Source organism: Gadus chalcogrammus, chromosome 7, assembly GCF_026213295.1.
Source record: "Gadus chalcogrammus isolate NIFS_2021 chromosome 7, NIFS_Gcha_1.0, whole genome shotgun sequence".
In the NCBI taxonomy this organism is placed as follows: domain Eukaryota; kingdom Metazoa; phylum Chordata; class Actinopteri; order Gadiformes; family Gadidae; genus Gadus; species Gadus chalcogrammus.
This window is the reverse complement of record NC_079418.1, coordinates 8,969,546-8,990,510: the sequence shown is the minus strand read 5'-3', so window position 1 is coordinate 8,990,510 and position 20,965 is coordinate 8,969,546. Positions and strand designations below refer to the sequence as shown.

The window sequence follows — 20,965 nt, the reverse complement described above, 5'->3', positions numbered from 1 at the left end:
ATTATAAGAAAATAAAAAAAAATGCAAAGGAGCAGGCAAAAGGCTGGGATATGGTGGGGATTGGTCACGTTGACGGGAATGTTTAGTGACATGTGGGAGGGTGGAGGGGGTTAAAAAAAAGTCTTCTACGTGCATGAAAACCAGCCGCGTAGTTATGAGGGAGGCCGTCCTCACACCGATCTTCCTCGTCGTCATCGTCCTCAATGTCCTCCGGTTCAACCAAAGCTACCCCAGCCTTAGCTGCAATGTTGTGCAACATAGCTGTCACACATATCGCAGCGCATGACTTGGCCGGCGAAAACTGGAGCCCTCCGCTGGACTTGTGAAGGCATCTAAAGCGCAACTTCCATCTCCCGATCGTGCGCTCAGGATTAGGACTGATATGTCGGCCTAGGCTTAATATCAATTGTGTTTTAATATCTTTAGCATTCATAATATTGCAATCTATTATTTTCGTAGGCTACCCTGCGGTTGGCCTTGATGGGGAGATATTTTAACCCTTTTTAACCCCATTTTCCTGCGACATTCCTGCGTCTCCCCCTGGGTCATAGCCCGTTTCAGCACCATGTCAGTGGACAGGTACAATCCTACGATCGTCGTGAGTGCAGCGAATGCGCGTTCACGTTAAGAGGAGTTTCGGGAAACGCTCCAAAGAAATTATCGATGGTTCGAAAGATCCATCGAGAGAATGATCTTACGAGCGAAGATCCATCGATATCGCTAAGCATCGTTAGCCTAAGTGGATCGCAGAGTGGGTCGTATGAGCGTCGTACAGTTTTCACACCGTTTCCCGAAAGCATCGTTGGTAACGAACGTCTTGAAAACGCTCGTAGCTAACGAGTGCTCCAGGGTACTCGTAGGACGCTAAGAGCATCGTTAGCCTACTATAGAGTGAACTCATTATTGCATGCGGGTGTCTTCATTCATAAAAAAATTAAAACATTCGGGAGTATGCAATAATACAAATTATTCTAAAGAGGTCAGAGACTCCGTGCACAGCCCCGTCTTCCCCAGTCAACCAAGAAACCCCGCGCCGTGACGAACGGGGGATTTGACCCCCTCGGTTTTACACAGGAAACTTGAGATAAGAACGTGAAATTGCCGGGCGTGCGACCGAACCGGCTCGGCAGTGTAGTAGAAAGACCTATAGCCAGGGTTCGAGTTAGGTGGGAGGCAGTGGGAGCTGAGCTCCCATAAAGAGAGGTAGCTGGCTCCCATGAAAGCAGTAAACTCAAATATCTTTTGGGGTCTCGGAAAATACAGCCGCATAATATTGTAATTACAAATAAAGCTATTTTCCCTTCCACATGCAGAGTAATATTGACGTTAAGACTTAGTGGGATAATAGAACGCCGTTCATTATCTGGAAAATAAGCCCAGACAGGGCGAACCGGACACCGACACGAAACGGAGGTGCTTCGACCTGAAGGGGCTTATTTTCGACTATGAGCGGCTACTTGCCAAACGAAAAAATAGCCTAACTTCACAAGGTGTCATTTTACAATTTATTTGTTACCATACGTAGTGTTGATTAGCAGAGAAATAGTTAGCCAAAGACGTTGACGTCGCTGAGCAACCGAAGAAGCTGGCGTTGTTGTGAAGGGCCCATGCAAGTGAACGGAGCGTTCCACCACGGCATTGAAAAGAGCCGTGTCATAATAGCCCATACCTCCTATATCCCCCCCCCTCCCCCGTCGAAATTCAGCGCAATGGAATCATAACTCGAACCCTGCCTAGCCTACTTCATCCTGCCCAACAATATGGACAGGATCTAGTCCAAGCTCTTCTAATTGGGTCAGCAATAGCTGCGTTTGAATGATAATGAATGAATGGAATGTTGCATTTAAATATTCTACCTACTAGAGAGCCAATCAATGAAACCTTAAAGTATGTTTCAGAAATCAGCACATTAAGATAAATGTAGTTGTCACCGAGCTATTTTGGATTTTTGGAATATGGAATAATTTCAGGGGGGGAAATGCCGTGAATAAATGTATGCACAGTGCGTGCCGTTCAGGATTAGGACTGATATATATGTCGGCCTAGGCATAATCAATTGTGTTTTAATATCTTTAGCATTCATATTATTGCAGTCTATTATTTTCGTAGGCTACTCTGTTGGCGTTGATGGGGGGGGGATATTTTAACCAATTTTAACCCCATTTTCATGCGACATTCCTGCGTCTCCCCCTTCTACATAGCCCGTTTCAGCAGCGTGTCAGTGGACAGTTACAATCCTACGATCGTCGTGAGTGCAGTGAAAGCGCGTTCACGTTAAGAGGAGTTTCGGCAATATAGACTATTGCATTCTTAGATCTGCGTTGCTTTCGGTTTGACAGATGTCTCAGTTCTTTCCAATTTTTTTTACATTCTGTGTCAAACCATTTGTCATGTTTTTGTTTTTTAATGGTTACCCCTTTCTTTTTTCTGAGTTCAGCCTTTTTAGCCGCCTTGTAAAAAATGTTCTTGAACAGCCATGTTGAGGCTCTTTTCATCAGTACAGAACTGTTGGCTAGCAAAGTTAGTTATTTTGTAGGTTAATTCAGGTGAGTTTAGCGCTTGTATGAATTTTTCTGCGCTATCTGGAGCCCATCTGTAGGTTGGATTCTTAACATGTGTTAGTAAATTGGTTGGTCATTTTTAGGAATATATTAATTCAGTTATGGTCTGAAAAAGGAGTTTGCCGCCTGACAGTGAATGCACTGATGTAGGAGTATACGTGAATCTCCCTAAAGAATCCCCTGGTATCCTGCCGTTAAGCATGTACAGGCCTGAGGCTCGACAGAGGTGCCCTAAGTCTTTTCCACTGTTATTAACCACACAGTCGAGGTTTCTTCATGTGGTGGTGGTTGGTGAAAGATGCAAGGGTGACTGGCCAAAAACATGTGCACTGCCCTGAGGGTCTATGAAGTCAGGCTCAACACCAGTGCGTGCATTAAAGTCTCCACATAGTAGCACTATTCCCTGTGCTTGAAAGTAGCTCATATCTGAGTACAAATTATTGAAGTAGTCTTCTTGATAGTATTCTGATTCTGCTGGTGGAATGTAGTCAGCACAGAGGTAAGTTGTAGTTTCAGTGAGGCCTATATTGTGTAGTTTCAGCCAAATGTGATATTTTTCAGTTTTAACGACTGATATACGTATGTTTAGAAAATTCATTCTTGCACCACACCAGAATACCACCAGAATCTCTTCCACGGCGTGCCGTTCGTAGTTCTACAGATGGCACAATGATCTCAGAGTAGTTGGTTGGACACATAGCAGCAACATTTTCTCGCCACAATGTCTCAGTGAGAATGACAATATCACTGTTTTCAGTACATTTAAAGAACTCAGGGTTTGTGCTTTTCAAGCCAAAGGTTGAGGAATACAGACCCTGAATGTTCCAATAGCTAATGCAAAAAGAATGCATAAGTGCAGTTACAATAGAAAATGAATTGTCTCTCTTGCGGATGTGAGGCTTTTGTTGGGGACGGTGTCTTCTTCCTGGGCTGGGGAATTGCCTTGTGATGGGGTGATGGAGGTAGATGCTTGGAGGACAAAGGCCAGCAGGAGAATGGCATATTGCTCTGCATGAAGGGTGGGGGAGGGTAGCGGTAGGGGTATGGAGGACGGGGCTGTGAGCTGGTTGGATTCCGTCCTAGGGCCACATCTTTTAGGCAAATTTTCTGACTCCGTCGTACAGATCCTGTGGGCCGATGGAGGGATGATGGGCTATATAGACGTTAGGCAGGGCAGTGCAGCTTCTGGTTAGCTCTACATTTATGTCATGGATAATATGCGCCTCTGTAAATGTAAGTGGGTTTGTGACTGTGTGTTTCTTCTTATGATTGTCAATTGCTGCTTTATTTATGTCACCTGCTCCTTCATCTGCATTACTTCCCGTAGGAGGGCTCTCTCCTTGTTGCTGGCGTCTTCTTTCACCTTGGTTATCTGGGCTCTGAGGGTTCAATTTTCCTCCTTGATGGTCTGGAAGGCATATCTGAGCTCAGAGAAGGATGTCTCATTGTCAACTCTTTGTTGCTGGAGCTCCTCTTTGAGTTCCCTGGAAAGAGTCATAAGGGGAGTTGTCTAACCTGGCCAGCATGAGCTCTTTGAATTCAGCCAAGTCTAGCTCAAGAAGAGCCAGTGATTCTCTGAACTGCTTGTCAGAGCTGGGGGATGTTGGTGGAGCCGATGTTAAGACTGATGTCTCCTATACCTGCTCCTCAGCAGTGGGTTTTCCACTCTCTACCTCTGCTTTCAGCGTGGAGAATGCGTGGGGAATTACCCTGGACTAGGACTGTACCCTTTTTGTAGTAGAAGATGGTCAACTCGGGGTCATCTATGTTCAGGGTCTCATCTTCACATATTGTTAGCCTGCCACCACGTCCAATTCTCCTTTTGCGTATGTTGTCGTAGTGTTTGCAGAAGGACAAATGTCCACTCAGGAACATCATTGGTGTGAAAAATGAGGTTACATTTTGCCTTTTTGAACGGCAAAGTCTGTATAAAGGACCTCTGTGTTTTGTTAAAGGACCTGCTCTTTGTGTTTTTTCCTAGCCTCAGCACCTGTGCACCTATTAGGAAACACAACTTCCCTATATTCAGCTGGCTGCTTGGTTGCCACGGCGATATAATGTTTAGTGTTCTGCTCCAAATGTCACTTGGTGCGTTTCCATCCCCCTGATTTTAAGCGAACTTTGAAGTATCGAATCGGTAAACGGTGATGGTAACACTAAGAATTCGCATAAAAATCCTCTAATTCGCAAAGAAGTTTATCTGCTCGCTTGAAGGGGTTTTTGAGAAATGCGAAAGAGATTAAATTTGCAAAATAGCAGATGGAAACACTCTTTTCGAAACAGCTGTGATGTAGCGAATTTTGAACAAACAGGACTGACAGTTTTTCCGTTTTCCGCATAACGACCGGCCATAGCAACCCTGCCGACATCCATGTGTAACGGCATCACCCACGTACTCACGTGCTCTCCATTACGTAAGGCACTCAACGTCGTCCTCGTATTTCCCTTGCTACTGCTGTGTACATTTTAATTGCTCTATTTCTTCGTATACGGATACGGAAGTTAAAATAGCCAATGATAACTTCACTGAAAGAACATTTATACCCAAGGGAAACCAATTGCTGCTGAATTCCTCTCTCCATGTTTGTTGTTACTCTTCTCTGTTGGCAGACTAACCGCTTTCTGTTACATTTGTTGCAGCTTTTCTACTTCTACCATTTATTACAGCCAAGTATCGGCATACATTTTTTGCCTACAGCGCCACCTCCAGGCAGCACTAGGGTAGTTACCCGCTCTAACCACTTGATGGAAACGCACCTAATTCGAATTACATTTTTGCGAACTTTCTAAAGATTCGCATCACCTTTTAGATGGAAACGTAGCTACAGTCCGAGGTCAACAGTTAGTTAGCTATGCTAGCCTGCTAATCCCACTTTAATGGTTAGCAGATAAACCGAATGCATATCAAGAGTAGATAAGGCTTCTTGGGCAACTGTCCTTAGCCTGTGATCAGGCTTACCTTGGTTAAGTCCAGGTTTCGTTTTTTGATTTAAGTCCTGTTGTAGGCTAGTCACCCAGTCACTTCTCCTTCAGTTATCTTCAGGTTTCTTTAAATTGTTCTCTTTTGTTGTAATCCACATAAAAATCCAAGAAAGAAATCCAAGAATCCTGAAACCACATTTAGTTTTTCTGTATTGTCTCACTTTTAGGCTAATTCATCATATTTTAACAGGAGCTCATCATAGATCTGACTGCATGCCTCTCTCTCTCTCTCTCTCTCTCTCTCTCTCTCTCTCTCTCTCTCTCTCTCTCTCTCTCTCTCTCTCTCTCTCTCTCTCTCTCTCTCTCTCTCTCTCTCTCTCTCTCTCTCTCTCTCTCTCTCTCTCTTGTTTCAGTCCATCTGACGGATGAGGAACACAACCAGACCATCCCCTCCCAGCCGGCCCCCAGTATGTGGCAGGCGCTCTACGTCGACCGCTACACCTGCGGGGTAAGGGCCCGGGACCTTAATTTCAGGCACCTAACCCCGACTGCTCCCTGACGGAAGGTTGCTAGTTCGATTCCCGGCTCCTCCTAGCCGAGGGTCAAGGTGTCTCTGAGCAAGGCACCTCATCCTGACTGCTCACTGACGAGCTGCCATTCGTCCTGCCTGGTCGACTCCGCCGTCTGTGTGTGATGAATTGTTTTAAGTCGCTTTGTAAAAGCATCCGCAAAATCCCCTGAATGCAAACGTAGTAGAAGTCTTGAGAATAAACGTCCCAAATCACTCTGGACTTGAGCTGACCCTCCACCTACTCTCTCTTACCCTCTCCTCTCTCCCACTCATCTCTCACCCACCCTCCCCTCTCTCTCTCTCATCCTCTCCCATCCTCCTCTCCCACCCTCCTCGCTCCTTCCATCTCCTCTCTCACCCCTCCTCCCTCCCGCCCTTCTCTCTCTCCCACAACCTCCTTCTCTCTCCCCCTCCTCCCCCCAACCCTCCTCTCTCTCCCAACTCTCCCACCCCCTCCCGTTCCAGGAGGGAGGGCCCATTCCCTCCCACGGGGACGTGGGCTTCACCCTGGTGCTGTTGAACCCCGACTCCGCGGGGAACCCCCGCGATCACTTCAGCGTGGAGGAGGCAGGTGAGGCACCGTCTCACCCTGACACACTCACTCTTAGCTCATCACTATAGCCTCACTATCACACACTAACCCTTAGATCATTACTATAGCCTCACTAACACTTAGCTCATTACTATAGCCTCACTATCACACACTCACCCTTAGATCATTACTATAGCCTCACTAACACTTAACTCATCACTATAGCCTCACTATCACACACTCACCCTTAGATCATTACTATAGCCTCACTAACACTTAGCTCATCACTATAGCCTAACTAACACGCCAACGCTGTGATCATCACTATAGCCTCACTAGCACACACTTACACTTAGTTTCAAACTATAGCCTTAAACATTTACACTTAGATTAAAACTATAGCCTCACTTACAGTTAGCTCATCACTATAGCCTCAATTACACTTAGTTTAAAACTAGCCTTACTATCACACACTAACACTTAGATCATCACTAGAGCCTTACTATCACAAAATGACACTTAGATTAAAACTATAGCCATACTATCATGCACTTACACTTAGATTCAAACTATAGCCATACTATCATACACTTACCCTTAGATCATCACCATAGCCTCACTAACATATACTTACACTTAGATCATCACTATACCCTTACTATCATACTCTTAGTTTATAACTATAGCACTTACTTTCTCTCTCTCTCTCTCTCTCTCTCTCTCTCTCTCTCTCTCTCGCTCTCTCTCTCTCTCTCTCTCTCTCTCTCTCTCTCTCATGTCGATCCGACCCCTGACCTCTGACCTTTGACCCCAGGGCTCCACAGCTTCTACTGCCTGCTGCTGCTGGCCTACTTCGTGGCGGGCTGCGTGTACGTCCAGCCCCTCCTCCAGGCCCTGAGGAAGGGGGGGCCCATGCACACGGCCCTGCAGGTGCTCTCTACAGCACTGGCCCTCCAGGGAGGCTCCGCCCTCTGCAACTACCTCCACCTGGCCAGGTGAGGGGGTATCTGAATCAAACGCACCCACAGGGGGGCGGGGCTAGAATCACACATCACAGATGTGTGCGTGTGAGCGTGTGAGTGTGTTTGTGTGTGTGTGAGATATACAGTGGTAAGCATAAGTTCAGGCACCCATGGTGAAATTGACTAAAAATCATCTTTTGGAAATGTATCTTAATGCCTTAATTATGCGATGTGGGGCTATTTTAGCTCCATAGGCTAAGGGAACTCAATCAGGATGCAGTAACCTGGATCCATGAAATAACTGGCTTTTAAAAATAAAAATCTGCCTGCCTCTATGGGGATTTTGCATAACATGGTTTCCTTAAAGGTTGGATTTTTCCTCATTTGTTTAATTAAGGCATAGAAATCATCATTTCCAAAAGAAGTTGTTTTTTTCAGGCCTACAAATCAATGTTTTTTTTTATGCCTACAAATGTATTAGTGTGAATGCATGAAATATATGTATGTGTGTGTGTGTGTGTGTGTGTGTGTGTGTGTGTGTGTGTGTGTGTATGTTTGTGTGTGTGTGTGTGTTTGTGTGTGAGATATATACATGTGTGTGCATGGGTATGAGATATATACGTGTGTGTGTGTGTGAGATATGTGTGTGACACACACACACATATATATATATATATATAGAGATATCTCACAAACATGTATATATCTCACATACTCACGCACACATTGTGTGTGTGTGTGTGTGTGTGTGTGTGTGTGTGTGTGTGTGTGTGTGTGTGTGTGTGTGTGTGTGTGTGTGTGTGTGTGTGTGTGTGTGTGTGTGTGTGAGTATGAGATTTGTGTGTGTGTGTGTGAGTATGGTGTGTGTGTGTGTGAGATATATACGTGTGTGTGTGTGAGATATGTGTGTGACACACGCATATATATATATATATATCTCACAAACACGTATATATCTCACATACTCACGCACACACTGTGTGTGTGTGTGTGTGAGTGTATGAGATTTGTGTGTGTGTGTGTGTGTGTGTGTGATATATACGTGTGTGTGTGTGTTTGTTTGTTTGACATACAGTATATGGTATATGAGATATACGTGTGTGTGTGTGAGTGATGTTAAAGGCTGTTTCTCTCCTCTCTGTCCCAGGTACTCTAGAGACGGACTCGGTATTCCTCTCATGGGCAGCCTGGCCGAATGTGAGTACACACACACACACACACACACACACACACACACACACACAGTGGATATACGATTAATAAGATGAAGCCAGGAAGGTATGACCCCCCCCCCCCCCGTCTGTCCATCCCCCTCAGGGCTGGACATGGTGTCCCAGGTGTCCATGCTCTACATGCTGCTCAGCCTCTGTATGGGCTGGACGCTGAGCCGCGGCAGGAAGCCCCAGTCCAGACCCCTGCAGTGGGACTCCTCCCCCACCTCCACCAGCCTGGCCCTGGGCGGGGTCCTCGTACTGGTGAGTACTGGTCTAGTGATCAGCTCCATACTGGTGAGGGGGTGAGTCGAGAATCAAGTGTACCTCATGGTGTGGCGAGTCTAGAATCAAGCGCACCTCATGGTGTGGTGAGTCTAGAATCAAGCGCATCTCAGAGTGGTGAGCCTAGAAACAAACGCACCCCAGTGGTATGGTGAGTCTAGAAACAAACGCACCTTATGGTGGGGTGAGTCTAGAATCAAGCACACCTCATGGTGTGCCGGGTCTAGAATCAAGCGCACCTCAGAGTGGTGAGTCTAGAAACAAACGCAACCTTGAGGTGATTCTAGATACAAGCGCACCCCAGTGGGATGGTGAGTCTAGAAACAATCGCACCTTCTAGAATCAAGCGCACCTCATGGTGTGGTGGGTCTAGAATCAACCGCAACCTTGAGGTGATTCTAGATACAAGCGCACCCCAGTAGGATGGTGAGTCTAGAAACAATCGCACCTTATGGTGGGGTGAGTCTAGAATCAAGCGCACCTCATGGTGTGGTGGGTCTAGAATCAACCGCACAATAAAAAACACAAGTATATGTACATTAAGTGACACACACGCACACACACACACATAGAGGCACACACACACACATAGACACACACACATACATAGAGCCACACACACATACACAGACAGACACACAATAAGCGTGACGTATCCAGGGGTGACGGTTTGATGCCTTCCCCAGGGGGGGCTGTTGCTATGGGAGCAGTACACGGAAACGGAGCACCACAGCTTCCACGCCCAGAGCAGCGTTGCCGGGGGGCTGCTGATGGTGCTCCGGGTCGCCATGGCGATCATCCTGGCCTCGGTCCTCTACCAGATCATCTCCTCGGAGCGGAGCGCGCTGAAGAGGGACTTCTACCTCGGCTTCTCCAAGGTGAGCACACACGCACTCACGCTCAAAGACACACACGCACAGTTGTGTGGTCCTTATAACTCATTCATTGGGCTTTGGTGTGCTTTTACTTTGAAGGGCTGTTTCCTGTGGTTCCTCTGCCACCCGGTGCTGGTCGTGACCTCGGTGGTTTTTAACCACCACCAGAGGGAGAAGGTGAGCCCACCGGTCCATGTTCACACCTCAGAGACCCCGCTTCTACACATCTGCAATACGCAAGAAGGCCATGCATAGATTAGGGCACCTTGATTATGGAAAAAAATATATAATCACGATTATTTTTGGTCAATATTGAAATCAGGATTATTCAAACGATAATATTTGACTTTCCACTTAAGAAAATACACAAAAAAATCGAAAAATCGAAAATAAATGTACTTAAGCTTAAACTTGATTATATTCGTTTTTATACTCAACTCTGCGGAGATAAAGATCATTTTGTAGATCTTTATCGATTTCATTTTTACCATTATTTTATCTCTCGGTTTTGTCATCTTCTAAAAGGAAAGCGACACTTTCTTTTATTTCACGTCATTTACTGACAAATGAATTATAATTATTATTGATTGTTATTATTATTCGGTAATAACCTCTCTCTCTCTCTCTCTCTCTCTCTCTCTCTCTCTCTCTCTCTCTCTCTCTCTCTCTCTCTCTCTCTCTCAGGTGGTGACCATAGGGGTGGTCTTGTGCCAGGCCATTGCCGTGGTGATCCTCTACCAGCTCTTCCTGTCCCGCTCACTCTACTGGGAGGTGTCCTCGCTCTCCTCCGTCTCTCTCCCGCTAACCATGTCCCGGGGGGGCGGGGCCTCGAGGGGCCGCCACTGAGCGGGCCACGCCTCCCTCAACATGTCCTGGGGGGCGGGGCCTCGAGGGGCCGCCACTGAGTGGGCCACGCCTCCCTCAACATGTCCTGGGGGGCGGGTCCTCAGGGACCGCCATTGAGCAGGCCACGCCCCCCCACCCTGCCCGGGGGGGAGGATGTGGGGGGGCCTGACCCTCGCCTGCAGAGGTTGTTCAGAAGGGGTTAAAGTCCTGCAGGTGAGGAGAGGGAGGACCGTCTGTTATCTCCCTCTCTCTCTCTCCCCCGTGAAACAGTCCCCCCCCCCATTCATACTGATGAGAGTACAGCGGCAAACTCGATCAGGAAGGATGGATTATAATATTTAAGGATTGGCTTTTAGCTTCAGCTAGTGTGTTCACCAAGACTGAATATTCTGTGAGGTGGAGAAAATCAGCCAATCAGGAGGACCTGCAACCACTGTCTACTCTGTTCTCATGATAAAAGTCTTGTCAAAGTTTTATGCTTTCACTTTAAAAGTCCTGTCAAAGCTTCAAGTTATCACAAGGAAGGTTCTCTATGAACTCATTTCTTTCACTATAAAAGTACTGTCAACTCTTGTTTTCACTATAAAAGTCCTGTCAAAGCTTCATGTTTTCTCTATAGAAGTCCTCTGTCATCTTTGTTTTCACTATAAACGACCTCTGTCAACTCCTCAGGTTTTCACTATAAAAGTCCTCTGTCAACTTTCTTTTCACTATAAAAGTCCTCGTTCAACTCATGTTTTCACTATGAAAGTTCTGTCAACTCATTTTTTCACGATAAAAGTCCTCTGTCAACTCTTTTTTTTTCCACTATAGAAGTCCTGTCAACTATGTTTTCACAATAAAAGTCCTTTCACCTTCATGTTTTCAGTACAAAAGTCCTCTTTCAACTGATGTTTTCACAATGAAAGTTTTCTGTCAACTAATTTTTTCGCTGTAAAAGTCCTCTGCCAGCTCTCTTCACTATAAAAGTCCTGTCAACTTAATGTTTTCACTCTAAAAGTTATGAATATGTTCAGGGATACCATGTAAATACGCGTTTAAACTACAAATAAAAAACATAAAAATAACCTATGTTTCATCGATTCAGAATTGAGAACAGCAACCAACGGGATCTAAGGTCAGAGGTTCTGACGGCAGCGTGTCACGTCAAGTAGGGGCATATTTAGACCCGCGCGCTGCGTCAATTCCGCACGGGAGGCAGGGGGACCCGCGTCGTTATATTTATTCCGTCGCTCTCCCCGGATCGCGACAGGTGTCCTCCTATCCCGCCCCCCACCTGTTCCTCCCTCCCGAAACCCCGCGTCCTGGCGACCAAGAAAGGACCCGTCACTCTAGACATGGCACTGATCTGCCAACGCGACGCGCAGCGCGAGCCCCCCACGGTCACCGGATCGCGCGGCAGCTGCTGCCCGCAGGTGCTATTTTCACTCCAGCTCGCGGTCATGGGCCGTTGCCTGTCAGGCGCCTTTCCGCGCGCTCCCACCCGGGCACAGTCGACTCGAAGCCAACCATGAAAGCCACGGGTAGAGACGCAGGCGCGCAACCGGACGGCTTCCCGTCCGACTCGGATGACTCAGACAGCGGCGACGGCTCCGACGAGTCCACGGGCGTTGGCGGCGGAGGCACAGACGCCAGAGACCCCTCCCGGAGGAGGGCGGCGGTGGGCGGGGGGATCGACGGCAGCAGGCACCTGCCGGGCGTCACCAAGCAACGGCAGGCGGCGAACGCCCGGGAGCGGGAGCGGACCCACAGCGTGAACACGGCGTTCACCGCGCTGCGCGAGCTCATCCCCACGGAGCCCGCGGACCGGAAGCTGTCCAAGATCGAGACGCTGCGGCTGGCGTCCGGCTACATCGCGCACCTGGCCAACGTGCTGTTCCTCGGGGCGGGGGAGGAGGAGCGCGAGGAGCGGCGGCCCTGTCTACGGTACCAGGGCTCCGTCGGCGCGTGCGGCTCCTCGCTGAGACCCATCTGCACGTTCTGCCTCAGCGACCAGAGGAAAGCGGTGAGTGAGACAGCCGCACGAGCACGAGCGAGGGCAGGAAGACCATGGTTTGAATTCGGCGCGAGCCCCGGTGTGTTGATTGTTTGATGTTGTCTCCCCGCAGCTCAGAGACGGCGGGAAACAGTCGGCCCTTTGAAGCGACGAGGAGCCACGAGACGTCAATGTTTACATGGAGGCGCGGGATCGCGCCTTCACCTGTATGCGTGCGTGTGTGATCGCAAGTCACGCGCCAAACCTGACTATGACGATGTAAATATGAATATAGAATCACTGAAATGCACTTTCTGTCCCAAGCGCGAGGGGTCCCGGTCCCGCCTTTGTTACGGTAGTTACCGTCACCTGAGCCCACGAGGTTAAGTCCCCCCCCCCCCCTTTTTTGAAGGACGTCTATTTCGGGAAACGAGTCTCAGGCTCCATTTTACAATGGAATAATATAAAGTAAATATTAAGAGAAACTCAAGAAGCGTCAACTGAGATTCACACACAAAAGTAGTTTTTTCTTTTTCTGGAAATATTTCAAAGTCCGGTTCTAGCTGTTCCACTGACCGGATTGGGAATTGCTGGGTTAGACAACAAAGACTACCGCATAAAATACGATAAAATGTAATTCCGGAGAAAATTGAACCCAGGGTCTTTTTCGGCATGAAGACCCACAAAATAAGTCCTCCAGACACCTTTTTCGTTGATTATCGAGTATATAGCTTGCCCGCGAATGCAACGGCCCAAATGGCTTCCATGTTACTGGCTAGGGGCAGTGTGAAGGTTTCCAAATTCACTTGCCCTTTACCCATAAAACAAAGCATCAACAACTTAGTTAGCGTATTTAGTTTAGGCGAGTTTATTAAATAAGACTGTTTTCCAAGTCTGTGCCTTACCGTGAAGCCTTACCTTTCCAGGAAATCCACACAAGACAATTAGCCTACTTAAGATACTAAATATTTTATTTAGTATAATAGTGTAATAGTGTACTAAAGTGTCAAATAATGACGTACATGCATTTCGACGTATTCCCTGCTGACAGTCTGAGGTGGCTGTGCAGAGCGCTAAACACTCGGGACAACATTTGCGATTCACTTGTTCACATTTCCAGGAAATCATCTACGTAGAGGCACTCCTGCCGCGCCCCCATATGCCTGGTCAAATCTGCCTGCGCGCGCGCTTCAATTAAGGTAACCAATCACAACGGAGTTGGGTTGGCAGGAGGGGGGCGAGGGGGCGGAAAAGGACGAAACCGAAAGTTGACAGAGAATGCTGAAATCGCCCAGATGAGAGGAAGAATTTCCCGAAAATCTACATAGTTTTTTGTGTATGGTTAAACATGACTATCAATCATTATAACAACGTTTATAGGTCATAAAAGTCGAAAATAAATAAAAGGTCCCCTTTGAGATGAATTAGTTGGCGCCTCTATTAAATTGTTAACGGTAGCCGGTAATCGACTTGTGTGGACTTCCTGGAAACATGGACCTATCGGCAGTGTCGGGAACATTACTTCAAAAAAGTAATTAGTTATAGTTACTCACTACTTGTTCCAAAAAGTAACTGAGTTAGTGACTGAATTACTCTATATAAAATAACTAGTTACCAGGGAAAGTAACTATTTGCGTTACTGTAAAAAAGAAAGTTGCTATATCAAAGAATTTGGATTTTTCTGAGCAGTTTTCACTTGGCCTTAATGTGTTAAATGGTTGAACTGCCCATTCAAGGCCCTGATATACTTCCAACTGAATTTTAATTTGCTTGGTTGCGAAGGCTGTGGAACATCTGCCGAATACTACCAAAAATGCCAACTTTTCATCAGATTGCTACGGACTCGCCATTTCTGCTGCTTCATCGAATCTGTTTGGTGTGTGCGTGTGTGTGTGTGTGTGTGTGTGTGTGTGTGTGTGTGTGTGTGTGTGTGTGTGTGTGTGTGTGTGTGTGTGTGTGTGTGTGTGTGGCGCGCGTGTCCTGGCTTGTGTGTAAAAACACTGGCTCTGATTGACTACCATGAAAAATGACTCTGCCTTAGCCAATCATAATCGCTTATCTCGTTGTTAACCCACCCGGTCTCCTCACTAGCAGTTTGTGATTGGAGCCAGCGGTGCCTTCGGAATACGCAGTTCAATCAATCAATTCCTTAGTAACCTACCGCATTTAACGTACAGTAACGGTAACGGCGTTCTAACGACGGAAACAGTAATTAGTTAGATTACTGAAAAATAACGCTGTTCTTTTAAACTGCGCCGTTATTACAAACACTGCCGGTAGGGCACAGACTTGGAAAACAGTTTATTTAAATAAACTCCTGGTATATTAACTAAGTTGTTGGTGCCTCATTTTATGTGTAGGGCCCCTAGTCTGCTGCACCAAACCTACTGCATAGGTTTGGTGGTAATTTGAGCAGTATTAGTGGTTAAAAAAATATCGATTTGTAAATGTTCACACTGCCCCTGGCCAGTAACATGGAAGCCATTTGTGTTGTTACATTGCTCTGGGCATTCGCAGGCAAGCACTATACTCGATTTTCAACGAAAAAAGGTGTCTGGAGGGCTTATTTTATGGGTCTTCATGCCAAAAAAAGACCCTGTGTTCAATTTTTGCAGGAATTACACTTTAGCTTTGTTCCGTAAGGCTAGTTTGTAGACCACCTGAACCCCCCCCCGCAGACGGGGGTCAGTCTGTCTGCAGCATCTATACACACTATGATCTGTGACACAGAGAGAGAACTCATGTAATGGTTCATCCATTGGAAACAATTAGTTGTATGTCAACTAATTGGATTTTCTTTTAAAAAACTGCTATTTTCTGCATTTTATTCAATTACACCCACAGAATTATCAGACATTATTGTAAGGGACAGATTCAGAACTATGTTTTCAGATGATGGTATGATAAATGAAAAAAAAGCTCACTTTTTTGAGTTTTTCCATCAGAGGCAGGAAGTGGGTCTTGAGAAGCTGAGCATTGGCCTTACTGATGATTGGCTGAGAAAATACTTCTGAGTAAAGAGAGATAAAAAGATAGAGAGACAGGAAAATTGTTAATGAATAAACATCTGGGTTTGGATTGTTGCAACTATGACCATGATTCCCCCCCCCAGAGTCACATGGCCTGCAGATTATGTGCATTGCATTCTGCATGGAAATAAAGGTGCGTTCATCATCCTGGGGATAACGAGACGTCTTGCTAGTGATGACGCTTGTGTGTTCCCGACAGCGACCGTTCACTGCGTTGGGAATCTAAAAGTTCTTCACAGCAGGGTTTTTCTATGCGATAAAAACCAGTCAGAACTAAACAGAACTTGGTAGGATCAGTTTCAAGTTTGCATGCCTTTATTTCCTTGATGCATATCACCTACTATCCTTTTGCTTTTATTTATGAGATGCACAGACAGTATTGGCACTGTATGGTATGGAAGGCAACCCTTGCCCTTATCTAGAGCTGGTTTACAAGTGAGCAAAGTTGATGCCAACAGGCGGTTACGTCAATCAATGGTAAAGTATGTGATATGATGGTTTTCTTTTACGAGTAAAACTTTCATGTTCCGCCATGTTCATGCACGTCACTAGTAAACCATACGTCACCAACTGGACAACTCTGTTATCAAAATCTGGCCCCAGTTGCCGAACGGAAGTAGAATCATAACAGCGTCATGTGGTGTCGTTCAGGAGAACTTTCCGACGTTGTGTTTTCCCCATCATTTCGCGCGATGTGAACGCACCATAAACTCTGAGCATTACTTAATAACTAATATTATTCATACATCATATTTTTAAAGAGTGGTTGTTAGGTTAACTGGAAGAAATGAATGAAATAGGGAGTTGGTGTCAATCCGTCAACGAAATCCAGGAGGAAACATTAAAGACAAATATTTTAGGACATTGTTGCCCACTACCTCAGGAATGCAGTCAGAACCCTGAAATCTTTCACTGTGTAAAGATTATTTGCTTACATACATTACGTTTGAATCGTTTGCACATCGCCCAATGTTGAGAAGCTGCTAAAAATTGTATTTTTATACAAATAAAAAATATACATTAAAAAAAGTTGCGTTTCACCTTATTGTGTAGCCTACATAAAGCAGGCGTTTATATATAAAAGCTAAGCTTATTGTGAACGTTTACATTTACATTTTTTTACATTTGGGGCATTTAGCAGACGCTTTTATCCAAAGCGACTTACAATAAGTACATTTGTCGTAAGAAGTGCATCAATATATTGCTGTCGGTACAGAAAGGATGTTCATAGAACCAAGTGCAAGTACAACAATCGCTAGGCTAACCAATTCCCCGTGTTACAGCCATGATAGCAGCTACTGCAGTTTCTACAGTTAAGTACTATAGTACAATACAATGGTGGCCAGAAGGGGGAGGGTGGCTATGCAGTGTCGAGGGTGGCTACGTAATGATTAAGGTGTTACAAAAAATATAGATATTAAAATAAGCAAAGTTGCACCTTATCGTTTACATAATGCTTAAGCAAGATTTTAAAATGTATATCAAAATCAGTCAAGCGTAACCCTATTGTGTACACAGGGGTCAAGCAGGATTTTTAATTGGACATTAAAATAAGTTAAGAGTCACCTTGTTGTGTGCTGAAGGGAGCAAGGTATTACCATGACTAAGCACCAAGACGTTTATCGCGTTAGGCACCAGAACTGCACCTACCTACTCAGTCATAAGCTGTGTTCGAAATCGTTCCCTATTCACTCACTCACTATTCCCTATATCGTGTTATATATATATATATGATATAGTGCACGGAAGAGGGAACGAACACACAAGAATTCGGACACTACGCTGAACATTTCTAAACATCATTTACGTCAGTAAATGCCCCGGGTATTTGTGTGACGCAGACAGATGCGCCCACATCATGTTAATGGTCCCATGACATGAAAATCTCACTTTATGAGGTTTTCTACAACACAGTCTCACTCCCTACTCGTCAAACGTGTGACGCATGGCCAAGGATCCCTGGCGTCAATTTCCGACGAAAAAGTGGTACCCTTTTCGTCGTTTTTCAACGCGGGGTCCGTCAGATAGACATTCATGTTAATCCCTCAGCGTCGGATATAGACGAAAGGAAATCGATGTTTATCAACGGTGATGCCGTAGCTATTGTCTATTGATTTGTTTGACAGATTCACCATTAAACGTGTTTCTAATGCCATTTCTAGCGAGAAATGTACCTTTTCCTTGAATAATCTTCAGTCAGTGAATGTGTATGATCTTTATTAATATTTATTATCTGAATGGGAAATGCAATATTTTAGGACCGATTCACCGTTAAACGTGTTTCTAATACCATTTCTAGCGAGAAATATGCTTTTTACTTGCATAATCTTCAGTCAGTGATTGTGTCTGATCTTTAGTTTTATAGTTATCAGGAACACTTTATCGGCTCGCTCGCATGTTTCAACGACGTCAGGTTGCTAGGGACGCTGCTTTCGCTAAACTAGCAGCTCACGTGTTTCCTGCGTTTGTGTTATTAAACCGTTACTTTATGTAACTTTTAATGATATTGTAATAACCACAGGCGAGGTAGTGAGCGGAGTAAGCTTGATAGCAGGTTTATTGGATTCCACAATCGGACAGGCAGGCACAGCTCCACCGGAAAACTACAACAACCAAAACTCCCGCCCGGAAGGAAACCCCCGGAACCCCCTCTCAGAAGGCCCGCCCCTTCCCCCCAAACCCTGTGACGCTACAATACAGGCCCCCAGGACTGGTGCATATTTCCGGAATCCACCAGTGCTCAGAGGCCACGCCTGGTATTGCAGTCGGTTTAGTGGGCTGTGGACGGGTCCCGGAAGTAGATATCCTCGTTCACTCCAATACAAGTGGGGAGCAGGAATGTGTCTCCGCAGAAAATGTGTGGATATCAATCAAAGGTTCATAATTATCTTTATACCGTGTACTAAAAAAAATTACGTTTCTTCTTTTCAAAACGCCACCTCAAGCGTTTTATTAGCCGTTATCTCGCTGGGGAAGAGGGGTGTGCAGCTGAAAGGAGTCGTAGTGAAACAAATGGCATCCGAGAGGGCCTAGTTCAGTGCTCCGTTAACGTGTCCGATTTTTGGACTGGTTCATCTGCTGCTCAATAACTCTTAGGGTACTCTGCTTGCAATCATTGTGATTCATCATGTATTGATCCATTTATTCAAACGATCCAAAGACAAAGAACAGGTGCATTACGGTATAATTTTATATTGTTGTTGGACCGGAGTGGGTGGATGGGCACGGATCCCTGGCGTCGATTTCCGACGACAAATGGGTACCTTTTTCGTCGTTTTTCAACGCGGGGTCCGTCAGATAGACCTTCATGTTCAACACGGTCTCACTCACGTGCAGGCCCCCACCCTCGTGTTCTTCCAAGGCCCTCCCCCAGCTGACCTAATGATTCGCCCCCACACTGATTGACAAGAAGAACATTACAATACAAGCACATAGAACAACTGGCATAACGGACAACGAAATACAATGCAACACATAACACACAAACTATTTAACTGTCCCAGGGTCGCTACAATATCGTAAATACGAATTCGTTCTCAGCCTATTTTTGCCATTTATTTACCGTGTTACTATGGCAGAATAAAGAATAAATTCATGCATCATCATTCAACTTGAACATGTGTTTTTACAGTATAGAGTGGTGGAGAGGGACGACGTATGTTGGCAAACCCGGAAGTGAGCGTCGCCCTCGGTTCCCTTGACAAAAAGCCAACGGGTTTTCCTTTGGATTAGTGCAGAAAAATGTGCATCTTTGAAGCAACTCCTCAAAAATGGAAAATAAATAAATAAATAAAAATAACCGTGCTCCAAAGAACGAAGTGTAAACCAATGCATTCTGAATGGGAGTGTTTCTCCAATTTTTCCATGCTACACAGAACGAAATGTAAACCCATGCAAATAAAGACTTCATGTTCATAATAATTTAAATATCATTAATCTACAGAGTGTGTAGGGAGGTATTATATTTTTTTCAACGGGGCTGAATCCAGTCACTTGACCGTCATGGTTGCTATGGTGGTTGCTATCGACCGCCCCCTCTAATACTCGTGGCTCTAAAAACCACGCGGCAAAGGAGCTGCCGTAAATTGTGTTGTTTTTGTCGTAAACTAGGGTCCGATGGTTGAAAAGTAGACAGATATTCCAAGGTATCCTTAAAAGGCAGCTTGGATGTGTTTATTTTCTGCAGTTTAGACTTCTATAACTCATTTTTGAAAGCAGAACACCAAGCTCATTGATTTAACAAGGGAGGGTTATTTGAAACAATTTATTAAATAAATATTTGTGAGGGGTCATTCCTTCTCCTGATTTTACTTCCTATTTATGTCTAGGGTAAACCCCTACTGTCCACAAGCATCCCCCCCCTCCCCATATGGATTTGGAGAATTGTTGCCACGTCCCAGTGGTGGAGGTATCATATATATATGAAAGAGGGCATTCAATTATAGCCTACTACAATGATCAATTAGGAGGCCGAAGCCCTAAAGGAAGTGATCCAATAGGTGACTGAGTCGACAACATTTAAGTAAGCTGTATAGGGTCTCTTATATATCAAAGGGGGTCTCAAAGGACGCATACGCTTCAACCTGTGGCTCCAGCACTACAGGAAATGACTCTGCAAGTGCTCCATCTCGTTGCAACTCACCCAGCGGCTCACTTGCAAGATTTTGGCCTGAAGTTCTTCCCAGACCTACACCCTAGCCATCCAACATGCATATCTGAGAATCAGGCCTCTCTTTAATAATGACAAAAAGTTATGAGAGAAACACACATTAACTTTTTGTTATCTCATAAGCGGCGTGGTGCCGGCTCCTTTTGACCTTTTGACCCCAGACTTCAAAAACGTGGCCACAGGCCAGCTGTGTCTACACACCTTTAGCCACAAATGTACACCTCCATCCCACAAAAAATGGGGACTAGAAACTAACCTCTGTCTTATGTACATTTACTGTACTGTTGGAGGTCACGCCCCTTTGCCGACCTTTTCGAGATAGCTAGGGATGCTAAAATGTTTACACACATTTCCCGGGGCCCCGTGAACGACATATCCGAGATTTGGAGTTCTAGCCCTTAGAGAAAAAAAGTTTTCCCAAATGGAGTGTCATTTGGACAAAGCCCCTCAGAAGTGTAGCCTGCAAGACCTAATGGTTCAGAATGTGGTGGAAAAACAGTTTTTGAGATAGGAAGGTCCTACCGCCC

At 45.5% G+C, this 20,965-nt stretch overlaps 2 protein-coding genes across 2 annotated transcripts in view; both read left to right on the top strand.

The window, feature by feature from the left end:
- The window catches only part of LOC130385554 (integral membrane protein GPR180-like), a 15,282-nt gene extending 3,474 nt beyond the window's left edge, over positions 1-11,808 (top strand). The window contains exons 3-10 of the mRNA XM_056594086.1: positions 5,897-5,991; positions 6,520-6,625; positions 7,401-7,581; positions 8,696-8,745; positions 8,866-9,023; positions 9,731-9,922; positions 10,019-10,096; positions 10,604-11,808. Coding sequence (XP_056450061.1) covers positions 5,897-5,991; positions 6,520-6,625; positions 7,401-7,581; positions 8,696-8,745; positions 8,866-9,023; positions 9,731-9,922; positions 10,019-10,096; positions 10,604-10,765 — 1,022 coding nt within the window. The 3' untranslated portion in view covers positions 10,766-11,808. The remainder of the gene's footprint in view (positions 1-5,896; positions 5,992-6,519; positions 6,626-7,400; positions 7,582-8,695; positions 8,746-8,865; positions 9,024-9,730; positions 9,923-10,018; positions 10,097-10,603) is intronic.
- A 210-nt stretch (positions 11,809-12,018) lies between these two features.
- LOC130386505 (transcription factor 15-like) lies at positions 12,019-19,879 on the top strand. Its single transcript, XM_056595450.1, has 2 exons — positions 12,019-12,770; positions 12,874-19,879. Exons 1-2 carry the CDS (start codon positions 12,276-12,278, stop codon positions 12,904-12,906), a joined length of 528 nt encoding a protein of 175 aa, XP_056451425.1. The 5' UTR covers positions 12,019-12,275; the 3' UTR covers positions 12,907-19,879.
- The last annotated feature ends 1,086 nt before the right edge of the window (positions 19,880-20,965 follow it).

What these genes read in the sequence shown, in the direction of transcription:
- LOC130386505 (XM_056595450.1), top strand. Translation starts at nt 12,276, where the DNA reads ATGAAAGCCACGGGTAGAGACGCAGGCGCGCAACCGGACGGCTTCCCG. An exon ending in TCAGCGACCAGAGGAAAGCG is followed by an intron (nt 12,771 to 12,873) that starts GTGAGTGAGACA and finishes GTCTCCCCGCAG; the next exon opens with CTCAGAGACGGCGGGAAACA.